The sequence below is a fragment of the Rhynchophorus ferrugineus genome, unplaced genomic scaffold (genome assembly GCF_030347505.1).
Source record: "Rhynchophorus ferrugineus isolate W39M unplaced genomic scaffold, kcgeb_rfMv2 rfM2, whole genome shotgun sequence".
Classification (NCBI taxonomy): domain Eukaryota; kingdom Metazoa; phylum Arthropoda; class Insecta; order Coleoptera; family Curculionidae; genus Rhynchophorus; species Rhynchophorus ferrugineus.
Genome location: NW_027472581.1, coordinates 18349292 through 18364591, shown reverse-complemented (window position 1 = coordinate 18364591; position 15300 = coordinate 18349292). Strand labels below are relative to the sequence as shown.

The window sequence follows — 15300 nt, the reverse complement described above, 5'->3', positions numbered from 1 at the left end:
ACCAATCAAATGTCTTTACAGCAAAATCGTTTCTTTACAGGTGCCTATAATATAGATATAAATTGGCCAATTAAATTACTTGAATGGACGATTATAATCTCATCTAGATATTAGACATACCGAAACTTCCCCACAGTATGAGTTTTATTGAGTTTTGGCTATATTACTCCTTGATATTCGCATACTTCAGTAAAAGAAAAGTGTGTCACTCACAAGATTCTTAATCTCGGTAATACTTTTGAGAAAAATAAATTAATCTTACCTTTGTAATTTTTATTATATGCTGTCTGTCAATAACTGCAATGATGAAAAACAAACCAATGATTATATACCCGACATTGGAGAATATATGATTGAAGTCACTAAACCCAAACGCCGGATGGGCACATAAAAAGTTGTAGTAACACAAATCTTGATTTCCCGTCATGTTTACCACCTAACAACAGAAATCTCTGAAATCCAATCCTTATAAAAATGCTTAATCAACGCACCCTTTGATAAGTTACGACCAACTGTATGACCGGTATACTATAAAACAACGCAATGCTCGACGTATGAGACAAATAGTTGAAGGATCGCTGTTTAATCCTCTGTGGATATTTGGCGAACGTATCTACGGTCAGATCTTTGGAAAGAATGATTTTGTTGATCTCTTCGTCTGTTATAGGCTCGATGAAATCTTTTATTTCCGCCTCTAAAAATAAATCAAAACAGTTAATATGATATGACTTAAAATAAAAATAAGTTTTTCCATTTTTTTAAATAAAAAATTCAGCATATTTATCGTAAACAATGTTTTAATCAAATTCAAATATTGTTCACTGTTACTCACTACTATATCAAGAACGAAAAATTATTTATGTTCTGCAACTACACACAAATTGTTTTTATTTTTAGTAGCACATGACATAAGATGTATTCATTCGAAATAAATAGTAATCAAGAGGAACAATGTCCGGAAAATGTGGAGTCTAAAATAATGCTCTAATTTAATGCTATAAGTTTAGCAATATTTTAATTACTAAGAGATGCAAGAGTCATTCAATCCAAGTCTTTAGAAAATCCAATGAATAATTTTGACCAGCGATATCTATTGGTGAAAATACAAAGTATTAACGTAAATAATTGTTATATAACTTATCGTAACTGTTAAATTCAATAGTTCTTATATTTCTCTACATAAAAAGGAGTTTTCCATTTAGTATGATTAAGTTTTTCTGTGTATACAAACACAAAATTTCATTTTCGATACTTTTGCTGGATAATTTGAATAAATTGGCCGCCGAACCCTATCTAACACTTTTAGAAACTTATATGATGCTACTTCGTGATATCCTAGTCGTCGGTTCTAATTTCAACGATTTAAAAGTGATACTGCTAATTATAAAGCAAAGAAAGTTTGATACTAATTATAAAAAATGGTCTGCAGGACCAAACATGTTCGGAAACAATTAATTATTGCATGAAAATAGAGCTTAAACTCTCAAAAAGATTTCATAGAATTTAGCAGTTCATGGATCAACAGTTTCCACTTAGCATCAGAAAATTGCAAGAGAAAACACTGCGTTTTGATTGCTTTCCAAACAAAAAAAGAAGAATTTTATTTACTTTAAGATTACGTCTTCTCAATACCACTTGTTCATATCGAGACAGCAAGACTTGACAGGCACACAGTGGTAGATTGTTGGAATTTGACAGCTGTCAGTTCATTAGTTTGTAAATTATAGCATTTTGAGTGAAGCAACTTTTGTTATGAAAAAAATTGATAAAAAGGAATTTCTCATGTTGATAAAATATTGCTTTTTGAAGGGAAAAAATACAGTTGCAAAAACTTGGCTTGATGACGAGTTTCCGGACACTGCCCCAGGAAAATCAACCATCAAGGATTGGCATGTTAAGTTTAGAAGTGGTGAAATGAGCACCGCAGATAGTGAACACAGTGGACGCCTAAAACAGGCTGTTACTGACGAAAACATTTAAAAAATCCACAAAATGACTTTAAATGCCCCTAAGTTGAAATTGAATGAAATAGCAAACACTCTAAAGATATCAACTGAACGTGCACATCATACGATTCACAAATATTTTGGTACGAGAAAGCTTTGTGCAAAGTGGATACCGCGCGAGCTCACTTTTGACAAAAAACATCGACGAATTGATGATTCGGAGCAGCGCCTGAAGATGATCAAACGTAATAAACCCGAGTTTTTGCATCGATATGTAACAATGGATGAAACATTTCACTTCAAAGTACAATTGACAGTCATCCGAGTGGACTGCACATGATGAACCCACTCAAAAGCGTGTGAAAACGCAACAGACGGCTGGCAAGGTTATGGCGTCTGTATTTTGGGATGCGCATGGAATAATTTTCATTGACTACCTTGAAAAAGGAAGGACCATCAACAGCGACTATTACATAGCGTTATTGGACCGTTTGAAGGACGAAATCGCCGAGAAACGGTCGCATTTTAAGAACAAAAAAGTTCTGCTTCACCAAGACAATGCACCGTTTCACAAGTCAGTGAAAATGATGGCAAAAATCTATGAATTGGACAATTTCTTATTCTCAGCTCTCGGTTCTCAGATCGCTGGGAAGAAATTTTCGTCGAATGAAGAGGTAATCACCGAAGCCGAAGAAAGGACAATTCTTACTATAGAAATGGTCAGTGTATCACCTTTGATGGAAATTATGTTGAATAAAAATGACTAATTTTGCCAAAAAATGTGTTTTACTATGGTAGGCCGGGGACTTTTCAATTGACCTATTATACTACAATCTCCCTCTACAGAAATTTTCCGAGGGATAATATTTTTAGTTAATACTCACTTTCTTTTTCTCTTTTTGATATCGTTCCAAACCGATTGAAGACCATTATAACGGCAGAAACTAATATTCCGAATAATGTCAAAATAACAATAACACCCACTGAAGCAAGTCCATATTCCCGTAATGTTATACTATTCTTAATTGAGAACGTTAAAATGGTGGTAATATTATTCTCTAAAATGGAGGACATCCTGGTCAGCGGTATCACATTGCTTTCCTGGCTGCATTCGTAATTATCGGGTTTGGCAACAAATACGAGAAAAAAGCCCGAAGAATAATGGTGTTTGGAGATGGTGAGCGCGCCTTTTCTATTCACCGTCTGATAAACTCCTTCGTACTTAATGTCCCTGTTGGAATCCATTACAGGACACTGAAAAAGAACAAATGGTTAGATATATACTATTCAATACAAATACATTAAAATATATGTTTCCACAGCTTCTATTATCAATTCGGTAGAATCGACATAAGAACCACAAGTCAGAGGGAACCATATATTTTTTAGATATCAACAACAAGATAACAACTGAACGTGTACATCATATCATTCACGAATATTAGGGTATGAGAAAGCTCTGTGGAATGTGGATGCGGCGCGAGCTCACTTTTGACCAAAAACAACGACGAGTTGATGATCCAGAACACTGTTTGAAGATGATCAAGTGTAATATACCGGAGTTTTGCGTCGATATGTGACAATAGATGAAACATGGCTCCATCATTTTCGAAGTCCAATCGACACTCATCCGAGTGGACTGCATACAATGAACCCGTCGACTGGCAAGGTTATGGCGTATATATTTTGGGATGCGCATGGAATAATTTTCATTGACTACCTTGAAAAAGGAAGGACCATCAACAGTGACTATTACATAGCGTTATTGGACCGTTGAAAGGACGAAATCGCCGAAAAACGGCCGCATTCGAAGAAAAAGAAATCAAAAAATCACGCTTATCAATCAGGCAAGATCTGAAATTATTTTACTTATTTTTAAATTCGACAAATCTCCAAACAAAACTATATTAAAAATATTCATAATCCAGCAAACTTCTTCAAAATCAGAATATTACTTAGTGACATGCAACAAAATATCAAAAAAAGCAACTCTCATAACAAGCTAACATGAAAACTACATATCACAAAGACGGGAAAATCAATAAATATTAAGACTAAGGACTACTTAGCGACGGAAAAATCCGAGGTTTCCATATGAAAATAAAATTTAAAGACAAAAATTATTATATCGAAATGTAGGTAAATAAATGGATTGCTACCAATATCCTTCATTTAATTTAAGCAAAATATTTCTTGTTCATTTTTTTGAATAATTTTCTGATATGCATATTAGTTGTTTAATTTAAAAACAATTATCTTTAGTAGTAAAAGGGGGATGATATACCTCAGCAATAATTACGTATTAAGTATAATTACGTAAGTGCTGAATCATATCTTCTTAAATTATGCAACTTGGATGTTGGCTTCTTATGAAAATTGCTATATATCAAAAGGCACAAAGACAGAAAACCTTGTTAAATTTCTTAAATAATAATAACTATAATTCAACTATATATGCGCTAAATACTGATAATTACTGGAAATATTAACCTTTTATTTCAAAAATTCAAAAATTTAATATTTCAAAATTCAAATATTCAAAAATACTCAAAAATTAAAAACAAAAAACAATAGAGAAAATAATAATAAAAAACATATCAACATTATCAAGAAACTGGACTGACACTGGAAACTGGAAGAAAATGTATTGAAATGTTGTAAATTTATAATATTATATTGTTAATATTATATTATTGTAATATAATATTGTTATTTATATATATATATATATATATATATATATATATATATATATATATATATATATATATATATATATATATATTATTATTTATAAATGGTAGCGACTTCAGTGCTAAAAATACAAGATGGGGACCTAAAATGATGACAAATAATAAAGGCAATGAACTGTTTAAAGCAGCTGCTGAGCTAGGATGTAGTTACACGTCACTAGAAAAACGAGCTCATTAGCCCACTGATCTAGAGAAAACCCTAAATGTATTAAAATGTTGTAAATTTATAATATATATTATTATTTATGATTGATAGTAACATCAGTACTAAAAATACAAGATGGGGACCTAAAATGATAACTAATAAAGGCAATGAAATGTTTAAAACAGTTACTGAGATAGGATGTAGTAACACGTCAGCAGAAAAACGAGCTCATTGGCCCACTGATCTAGAGAAAACTTCGAACTACTGAAAACATTAACCTTTTATTTTAAAACTGCTTTACTGTACTTGATAGGTTGTCTTTTATTTGTTATTAGAAGTGTTTTAACTATTTAAATAAAAATGAAACATAAAGCCGAAAAATGTCAAAATTATTTTTACTTATTATATACTTATTATAAACTTATCCAACGGTTCACCTATAATAACTGAGAATGAAAAAATATAGTTAACAGAGTTAATTTACTATATGGTACCTTATCTGCCTATTTCGGCTTAATATAATACGTTTTCTAAATAAATTAACGTTATTTCTAAATTCAATTTTCTTCATATTACGAAACGATCTTACCCTGCTGTCCTGAACAGAGACCGTCAGACAGACGTCATCATCAGAATCCACTTCGATGACCACCGTGTCTGACGAGCTATTATCGAATTTGAAATAGACGTATTTCGATTGGCTTGGCGAGACCGTCAACTCGTATTTCACGTCGCGCTTTACGTAAAACTCTTTTTCCTTCTCCAGCTTAAGATTGACGCTGACGTTGGTGGGCGATGATGTCGACACAGCCAAGATAAAGCTCTGAGATATTACCAGGGGTTCAATCGAAAAATCTGAAAACAATACAAATTGTTAATACATTTACATAAATTCTTCATTTCTTCACGCATCTCTAAATAAAAGAGAAAAGATAATGTCACTCAAACTAAACCACACAAAATGGTGATAGAAAAGAAGCAACCGAAATTATAACCAAGAAAGAAAAAAGAAAGAATCGAAGAAAGAAAGAACTGAAGAAAGTAACAGGTCAATTGAAAAGTCCCCGGCCTACCATATTAAAACATATTTTTTGGCAAAATTAGTTTTTTTATTCAACATAATTGCCTTCAAGGGTGATACACTGATTATAGCGATCCTCCAACGTTTCGATACCATTAGTACGATTTGTTCTTTGCTTCAAAATAGGCCTCAGTTTCGGCGATCACCTCTTCATTCGACAAAAATTTCTTCCCAGTGAGCATTCTTTTGAGGCCTGAGAACAGGAAAGTCACTGCGGCCAGATCTAAAGAATACGGTGGAGGAGGAAGCAATTAGAAGCCAAATTCATGAATTTTTGGCATTGTTTTCACTGACTTGTGACACAGTGCAATATTGTGTAATAGTCGCTGTTGATGGTCCTTCCTTTTTCAAGGTAGTGACATCAGTACTAAAAATACAAGATGGGGACCTAAAATGATGACAACTAATAAAAGCAATGAAATGTCTAAAACAGCTGCTGAGATAGGATGGCTCATTGGCCCACTGGTCTAGAGAAAACCTTGATATTTTTACGGTTCTTCATATATTAAAAATGACATCAAGCTATCTGGAAAGTGAAGACAATTTTGATCTAAGTTTAGACCATACACCAGTGACACTAGCTGTATTACTGAGTGAAAATACAATATGAAAAGAGCAAAATTCTACGTTAACAAAGAGAACTGACTGGGAAGATTTTACTGAAAAAACCAACAAAAAAAATTCAACTAAACCTATAACTAATCTAATAATATTTTGAAGCAGGAAAACTCTTTGTTGATATCCAACAAAATACCTGGAATAATATTTCAAAAATTAAGAGTACAAAAACAGGAATTAATTATCCACCAGAAAAGGAAATGGTAAAGCAAGAATTTGAAATATGCGAAAATTTAATTCTGACATAGATTAAGAAATATTTACAATAATAAGAACCGTCTGTCCTCTTTGTATACAAGATATTTAGGTTTTCCCAAACATTTTTAAAATATAGAAAAATATACGAATATTTTAGTATAATTTTTTGTTGTTTTACACCACAAATTTTATTATATTTATATTTTATTCGTATTGAGAATATTGAGACAATGGTTTGGTTCTATTTTATTTTTATTTGTTATTGACTTGAATACTGAATTTAAATATAGCTTTCGGGATTTAAAAGCATCAGCCTATGTGATAGTAAAGCCACAATCTATTATCAAATTAAAAACATCATACAGAGTGGACAGCAACTTGTAAGAGGCATCCGAAGAGGATAAGGGAATTGAAACAAATATGTTTGAAACGATAATTGTTTGTTTTTTAATGCACACACTTTCTCTATACAGTCCGAATTTTTCAAAAATAAAAAACCTGAATTCGTAGTTCCTAGAACATTCATAAAACTGAGTACCTGGATTTAAATTAACTATATCATACATAGAGTCGTGGCACATAAGCCTGGAGGTGTTGGAGAAAAACAGTGCTCGTTTCGTTTTCGTAGTTTCAATCAATTCCGGCACCGTCCATGAGGTCACTGCTTTGGCCTGTCTGACCACCAGGAGCACTGGCAGGTTGTGAGTTGCATCGATACTCCAAGCTTTTACTCTATAGGGATCCAGTTCCTATAATATGAAATATAATTATTATATACTTGTTTTTTAAAACATATTATTATAATTAAGCTTATAATTTGATACGATTGTTTATAATTTAAATTTGAATAATTTTCGGTCCATTTTTCAAATGTAAATAAGGTGAGAATAATGTTGGTGCTTGCAAAGAAATTTTAAATCGAAATACAAATCCCTAGCAATTTGTCTCTGAACTGATATTAACACGGAATGTGGATGAGTTATTATTAAATAGTTTTATTTAATTTTTAGCAGTATTGAAGTAAAACAGTAGAAAAACACGACATATGCGAATATTTCATCCTGATGTAACAGAATTCCAATTTTTTTTTATTATTTAATTAATACCTTGTTACTCGTCGTTTCCTTCTAAGCTGTAATTTGTCTTTATGATAACTTAAACCTAGGTATATAACTAGGAGGACCCATCGGCCCTATCTCAGTCTCTGGTGAAATAATGTTTATACATGTCACTGCCTTTTTATTATATGCACCTCACTACGCAACACTACACAAGATCAGATGGTTTGATGCTTTTGAGTCTGTGTCCTGTTCCGGTGGTATCCAAATGTTGCAATATTTCAATATTCTCTTGAGAACAGAGAACATCCTCATGCCCCCTTGCAATTCTCTGGATTTCTTGACCTACTCTGGGTATCTGAAGGTCTCGATGTAGGTAATCAGTCCTATAGTATTTGGGTGCACCCACAATACCTTTCAGGACTTTGTTCAGAAATTTTTTTATTTTATTTATGTTACTCTTTACAGAACATCCCCATGATTGAACTCCGTATGTCCATATAGGTTTCAGTATTTGCTTATATAATAACAATTTATTATGTACTGATAAATGTGATTTGCTTCCAATTAGCCAGTACATTTTTCTATATTTAATTTCTAGTTCTTTTCTTTTCTTCTTTATATGTTCCTACCAGCGAAGTTTTGCATCAATAAATTCTAGAATAACAAGAATCATGGGTGCTATGTTTACAAGATTTCCAAAGATCACAAGCAGCTTTTTTGGATTCATAATATAAAGATGAATCAGTCCATTTTTATTTTAATAATTTCATATCTGGTGAATTCAGACCAGATAAGAAAAAGTGTTTTTGCTTAAGCACTGTATTAGAGAACTAATATCATTGTATTCAAGTTAAACGTAAAATGTATTAAGATTTTTCGGTAAATTTTGTTGGTATCAACTTCTAATCCATTTTACTTTTCATTAGTAAATGTATATCGTAACAAAGCCATAACCAAATATTGCAAGTAATAAATATATTAATTGGTGCATCTAGAGTTAAAATTAATATTTTAAATTCGCATTTGTAGGTAGGTTTTTAGTCTTCATCACTTCGTCATTGGTGATATTCCTGAATATTACATACAATTAGTGTTGGGAACTATCGACTGAAATCGACTATCCATTTTTTAGTAATTGACTACTTTTTACTATCGATTGTTTAAGTCGCTATTTTTGGTTCGACTGATTCTGTTACTATTTACTATCGACTATTTCAGTCGTGTACTTTTAGTTACTATTTTTGGTTCTACTAGTTTCATTCGACTGATTTTTAACGTTCTGGCTTTGTCCTTCTAGCCGCGACCTTGACAAAAATGTACGCAATTTATGCTTACCTAGATTTATATGTAATATATATATAGTTTTTTTTGGTAATTTGCTTATAAATAACCATATATTGTATATTAATAGAGCAGCATTTTGGAACGATAGTTTTTTTTTTGGTTAATGTAATAGAGTAAAAAGATTAAAATTGTGAACGATAAATAGTAAAATACTTTTGAGTGTTTTATGGCAATAATAGGTGATATTTCGATTACTCTCTCGATTTTTGTTAAAAAATATTTCCGTTCAATAATAAATAAATAATTTACTTTATTTAAAAAAGCTTTAGTAGTTATTGTGCGATCATTTTAAATTATTATGAATATTTTCAAAGGTGTATGTTTACATTTTATTTAGTATTTATGATTAATGTGCTTCTTTAGGTTTTAGGTTTTGTTCTTTTGTGTTATCTGTATTTATTATAGTGTATTATTTAAAATTAGGAATTAACATATTAAAATACTATAAAAGAATTGTAGGGTATTATTCCATTTAGAAAGAAATTATTTAGATAGAATTTAGATAGAAAAATTCCATTCCTTTTTACCAGTCCACAGAACATTCAAATATAAAAGTAATTCTACTTCGTTTAAACTAAAATTATTAATTGCATCTTAATAGTATACAGTAATTATTTTTTCCTTTCCTTTTTTAAAGTTAGTACGTGAAGGAATATGTACATCTCCGTCTCGCTTATAACACCGTTATTATTAAATATTAACTGGTATAAAATTAACTACTCCAAGCAATTATTTCCGTCGTTTCCTCTCTCACAATTTATACAGGAAAGGGTTCGTACATCTTCTTCTGATATGATAATTCTGACGAATTGACAAAAACAGTCGAGCCGTGCATTTGACTGAAAATAATAATTACTAGTTTTAGTCGCTAGTTTTTTGACTATCGATCATTTCGACGGTTTTGCGACTATCGACTGTTTCAACAATTTTCAGTCGATAATTCTTAACGCTACATTAAATGATAACAAGAAAATCAACGCTGTGTGAGATATGAACATAAAGTACAATCAGCTTTAACAATATTTATTTCACTTAAGTCAAGGTTCTAACTACACGAAATGGAAAAATTCCTTGCAAGAAAACTAAATGTTGGTTTTGATAGGTTTGATAGGGTTCTTGATTCATGAACACCGAAAAAATATTTATAAAGCCAAGAGAAAATGCCAACGCTAAGTGGCACATCATCCTTCCAATTTTTACTACTTTGCACTAAATATACTAATCGGTTAATCATTGAGTCGTGACATAAGTTTACTTAAATGGGATAACCTGATTAGGTACGTCGGCTAGTTTAAATCCCCCAGCTAGTCGAAAACCCCATTAAAAATGTATTTTCCGATAATATTTAGCAAACGACTACTGGAAAATAAAAAGGAAAAAAATAGTATTATATATTCGCGTTAAAAAAAACACCAAAACCACACTGAGAAATATTGTATACTATTAATTCTATTTAAATTTCTAAATTTAAATTTACAATAACTTTAAATCTATAGTATATCCAATATAGCAGAGAAATTGCGTCATCCCAATGTACGACATCGAAACATCGCAAAGTTGTCGCAATTAACATTGACATTAAATTTATTTTAGCTTCATATAAATAAAATAATTTTAAAAAATGATTAATGGAGCAAATTTTAACATTATAGAACAACAATTACGATATTATCAACCACAGTAATCACAAATTTTAAGCAGCTGTTTCTCAGGCTGGTTTGATTACATGTTCGAACGTATCTGACTTCTAAGCTTAGTAATGTAACACGTTGAAATAAAACAGAACCAAAATAAATGGAAAACAAATTTATTATTGTAACAATGATAATATTATTTCTACGGTAAAATAAAATTATTTCCTGCTAAAGAATGTTTGAGGTATAGCAAGGCCAGAAGTCAAAGAGAAATAAATCTGGATCTATCCATTAGACCTGGATATTGAAATAGTTTATACTTTAATCAATTTGTTACAGTCTTCCAGCCTTTTTAGCTATGTTAACAAGTATGTTATATGTTACTATGTTCTAAGTCTTTCTTCAGTAAACCAGTTTTTTTTTTCGCGCATTCTATTATCTAGTTAATCACGAACAGAATTCCTTTTGAATTATTAAACAATTTCATGTGGTGAAACAAAAACTTTCTTGACTCATTTTTAAATATTAACTTACTTTCGATACGAAATATACATATTTTGTAGAGTATGAATTTTTCATTGCGATATGATTTTTTCTTAAAACCCCTCCTTAAGCTATCAATATTTACCTTAGGTTTTATCTATATTAAATGTCATGACTGGTTGAGTTATATATTGATTTGTTTAATTTGAACTTAGGTAGTAAATAAAATCAAATGGGATGGTCTTTTTTCATAAAATCTATATAAAAACAAAATTTATTTGATTTGAGATACTAGGAAAATACATTATTATTGTTTTTCATATATACATAAAATGTATCTTTGTAATACAAGGTGAGCTTCGTTTTTGTTAAACAATGTACAACCCGAGATCCGATTTCAAAGGTAAAATCCTAAATCGGAGCTCGGGTTTCAATCCTCGTTTTTTTTTTAGTGATTCGGTATATATAACAGATCAATTAAAAAGTCTCCGGACTGACACATAGATGGCGCTACTAGAATTAAATCCATATTTTTTTAGTTATCCCTGAACCTCAAAAAATACGTGTATAAATTTGACCGCTGTCGGATCATCAGTTTGTCAATTATAGTATTTTGAGTGATGCAACTTTTGTTATTGTGAAAAAAATGGATAAAAAGGAAAGGCACGGAAGACGGTGAACCTAGCGGACGAAATTATCGATCGTTATTACCGACGAAAACATTTAAAAAATCCACGAAATGATTTTGAACGGCAGTAAATTGAAATTGAATGAAATAGCAGATATTCTAAGTATATTAACCGAACGTATATATCATATCATTCACGAATATTTGGGTATGAAAAGGCTCTATGCAAAGTGGGTGCCGCGTGAGCTCACTTTTGAACAAAAACAACAACGAGCTGATGATTCGGAGCAGCGTTTGAAGATGATCAAGCGTAATAAACCCGAGTTTTTGCGTCGATATGTGACAATGGATGAAACATGGCTCCATCATTTCACTCCGAAGTCTAATCGACAGTCATCCGAGTGGACTGCACACGCAACAAAAAAAACGCAACAGTGGGCTGGAAAGGTTATGGCATCTGTATTTTGGGATGCGCAATGGAATAATTTTCATTTACTACCTTGGAAAAGGAATGACCATCAACAGTGACTATTACATAGCGTTATTGGATCGTTTGAAGGGCTAAATCGCCGAAAGATGGCCGCATTTGAACAAAAAGACAATGCCTGTGTCACAAGTCAGTGGAAACGATGTTCAATGGTATTCCGTAGTATCACTGGTATAACAAAATACAGCTATTAAATTTATACACGCATCTTTTCAGGGTTAGGGCTAACTAGAAAACATATGTGTTTAATTCTAGTAGCACCATCTATGTGTCAAGACGGGGACCTTTCAATTGACCTGTTGGTGAAAGTATATTAGATATAATTATGTATTATTAATAATAATTGTCAAGTCTATTTTCTTGTATTTTAATGTAAATTATTGAATTATTCGTTTAACAAATTTACTTAAATTGGTAAGAGACCTATCGTACTATGACAAAAAGAAGTCACTTTTTGAGTTCGGCACGCTCAAAGACGCGAAGATCACAAAACCTAAACTGCACCTAGACATTTTATATAGACCTGTGCTATTGACTAAAAACGTGTATTAACTGCAAAATGTTTCATTTAACTACTAACTTACCTTGCTTTCAGGAAAGTTGAGAATATATTCTACAGAAGCGTTTAACCACAATGATATTTCTTCTTCATATTTAGCTGAAGAAGATATGACATCTAAGTCGGTTTTTATTGAATTTACCAATATGAGAAGTATCGACGTTGTGAGATGAATGTTCATAATTTCAAGTATCTGAAAACAATACATAAAAAACGTTAATAAAATATGAAATTGAATAGAATATTTATTGATTAATATTGGTACAATACATATTAATCAAATTGTATTAAACATGATGATACTGTGTTGAAGGAATGATATAGATATTATTGAAATCGGTTATTCAAACGGTAGGAAGTGCAATTTCCAATCAAATAGTGCAGTAGGCATGTTCGTCTTTTTTAATCTTGCCTACTACATGTAGTACATTTTTAATAATATCAATATCGCCATTTTTAAACCATTACTAAACCAGTTCAATTGATTGTATACATGTTTCGCTCTTTGCCAACAAATGATTCACCTTTATTTAATAGATTAAACATACGATTATCTTTAATCAAGAATACATTCGTCCTGCAGGACATAGATAAATTATTCATAGATTTTCATATTTTATTCAAGAGAAAGTTTGAACACTTGTAAAGCCTGGTTTGGGCTAATAAGATATGTAAAATATTTTGATGAAATTAAGGAATTGAAGAAGAACCATATGCAAACTTGATCAAGAAACAGATACTTGAAAGCAGTTGAAATAATCCAAAAGTCAGAACACCGATTCCCATGAATTGGAACTGGAAAACATTGGAAGCTTCCTGTTAGTGTTCGAAAATAAGTCGTTTTTGTATCATATTGTATATAATACATATAGATAGCTGAATATGGACATCACAACAACACACCAGCTATAAATTCGATAAAACTAAATTTTAATTATATCAATTTTTTGCAATAGCCCTATTTTTATGATAATTTTAACACCAAAGACGAGGAATGTTTTGGACAGTTAAAAATTCTAAAACAAATCAAAGACACAACAATGTTATTCTTCAGTATGACAATATTCGACCACATGTTCCACATGACCACAAAACGAGTAAAAATATACTTAAAAACTAATCGATGACAATTAAAAATAATCTGATGATATAATATAAATGATATAAATGCTTTGCTTTTTAGTGAACCTATTTTTTTTTAACAAAAATAGAGAGAATGATCGAAATATTACCTATTATTTCCATAAAAACAGTTAAAATATTTTACTATTTATCATTCCCAATTTTATCGTTTTACCCTATGACATTAACAATCTTGAAAAATATCGTAAAAAAATGCTATAAACATAATAAACTACATATATTATATATAAATCTATGTAAACGTAAATTGGATACATTTTTGTCAAGATCACGGCTCGAACGACAGAGCCAGAACGTTAAAAATCAGTCGAATGAAACTAGTAGAACCAAAAATAGTAACTCAAAGTACACGACTGGAACAGTCGATACTAATAGTAACAAAATCAGTTGGAACGAAAATAGCGACTGAAAACATTCGACTATAACAGTCACTGGTAAACAATAGGCATTAACTAAACAGTCGATAGTCAATTTCTGTCGATAGTTAACAACACTAAAAATAATGAAAACTCACATTTTTAAAATTCGTATATGTTTTCATATAACACTAATGATTCATATTTCTTTAACCCATATAAATCGCAAATTAAAACCGCACATCACATTTTTCCACGAACCTGTCATTTCTACGTAACTGCATGCTTTTAACCTAAATATTTTACAAATCGAAACGAACCATGTGCAGTACGCGAGTCGACACAAACTAATTCTATTATTTTCAACTAGTTGGCTGGGTATAAATAAATAATGTCACCAAAGAGTTGGAGATTAACATTACGCTAAGGGAGGAGGGGGAGGGCCCCGTAAGGCGGCATCGAAACCCCATTAAAAATGTATTTTCCGATAATATTTAGCAAACGATAGCTGGGTAATAAAAGAAAGAAAGAAAATCGTATTATAGACTCGCATTTAAAAGAAACACCAAACCACACTGAGAAATATTATATACTATTAATTCTACTTAAATTTCTTAAATAATTTTAAAATTGTTTAATGTAACAAATTTTAACATTATAGAAGAACAGTTACATTCTCAACCATAGTAATCACAAATATTAAGCAGCCATTTGAAATTTATTTAAACAAGCAAAGGGCCAAAACAACTTTTGCCGGTTTGTAATTTCTTACTATCACTAATGTTTTAAGGAATTTTGCAGACATTTAACAACCGAGAGACTTTTTCAGGCTGATTTGATTACATGTTCGAATGCATCAGACAG

General features: G+C 31.2%; 1 protein-coding gene across 3 annotated transcripts in view; it reads right to left on the bottom strand.

Annotated features, from left to right (window-relative positions):
* The window catches only part of Sira (Sid-1-related A), a 35027-nt gene that overhangs the window by 5393 nt on the left and 14334 nt on the right, over positions 1–15300 (bottom strand). For 2 of the 3 annotated variants that reach the window (XM_076396110.1, XM_076396109.1), the window contains exons 2-7: positions 12963–13130; positions 7280–7490; positions 5434–5699; positions 2831–3200; positions 492–694; positions 263–436 (exon numbers count right to left, since the gene is read on the bottom strand). In XM_076396110.1, the coding sequence (XP_076252225.1) occupies positions 263–436; positions 492–694; positions 2831–3200; positions 5434–5699; positions 7280–7490; positions 12963–13118 (1380 nt within the window). In that variant the 5' untranslated portion in view covers positions 13119–13130. Of the gene's footprint in view, positions 1–262; positions 437–491; positions 695–2830; positions 3201–5433; positions 5700–7279; positions 7491–12962; positions 13131–14594; positions 14786–15300 lie in introns of those variants that run through there. The other variant, XM_076396108.1, reaches the window with a different exon arrangement.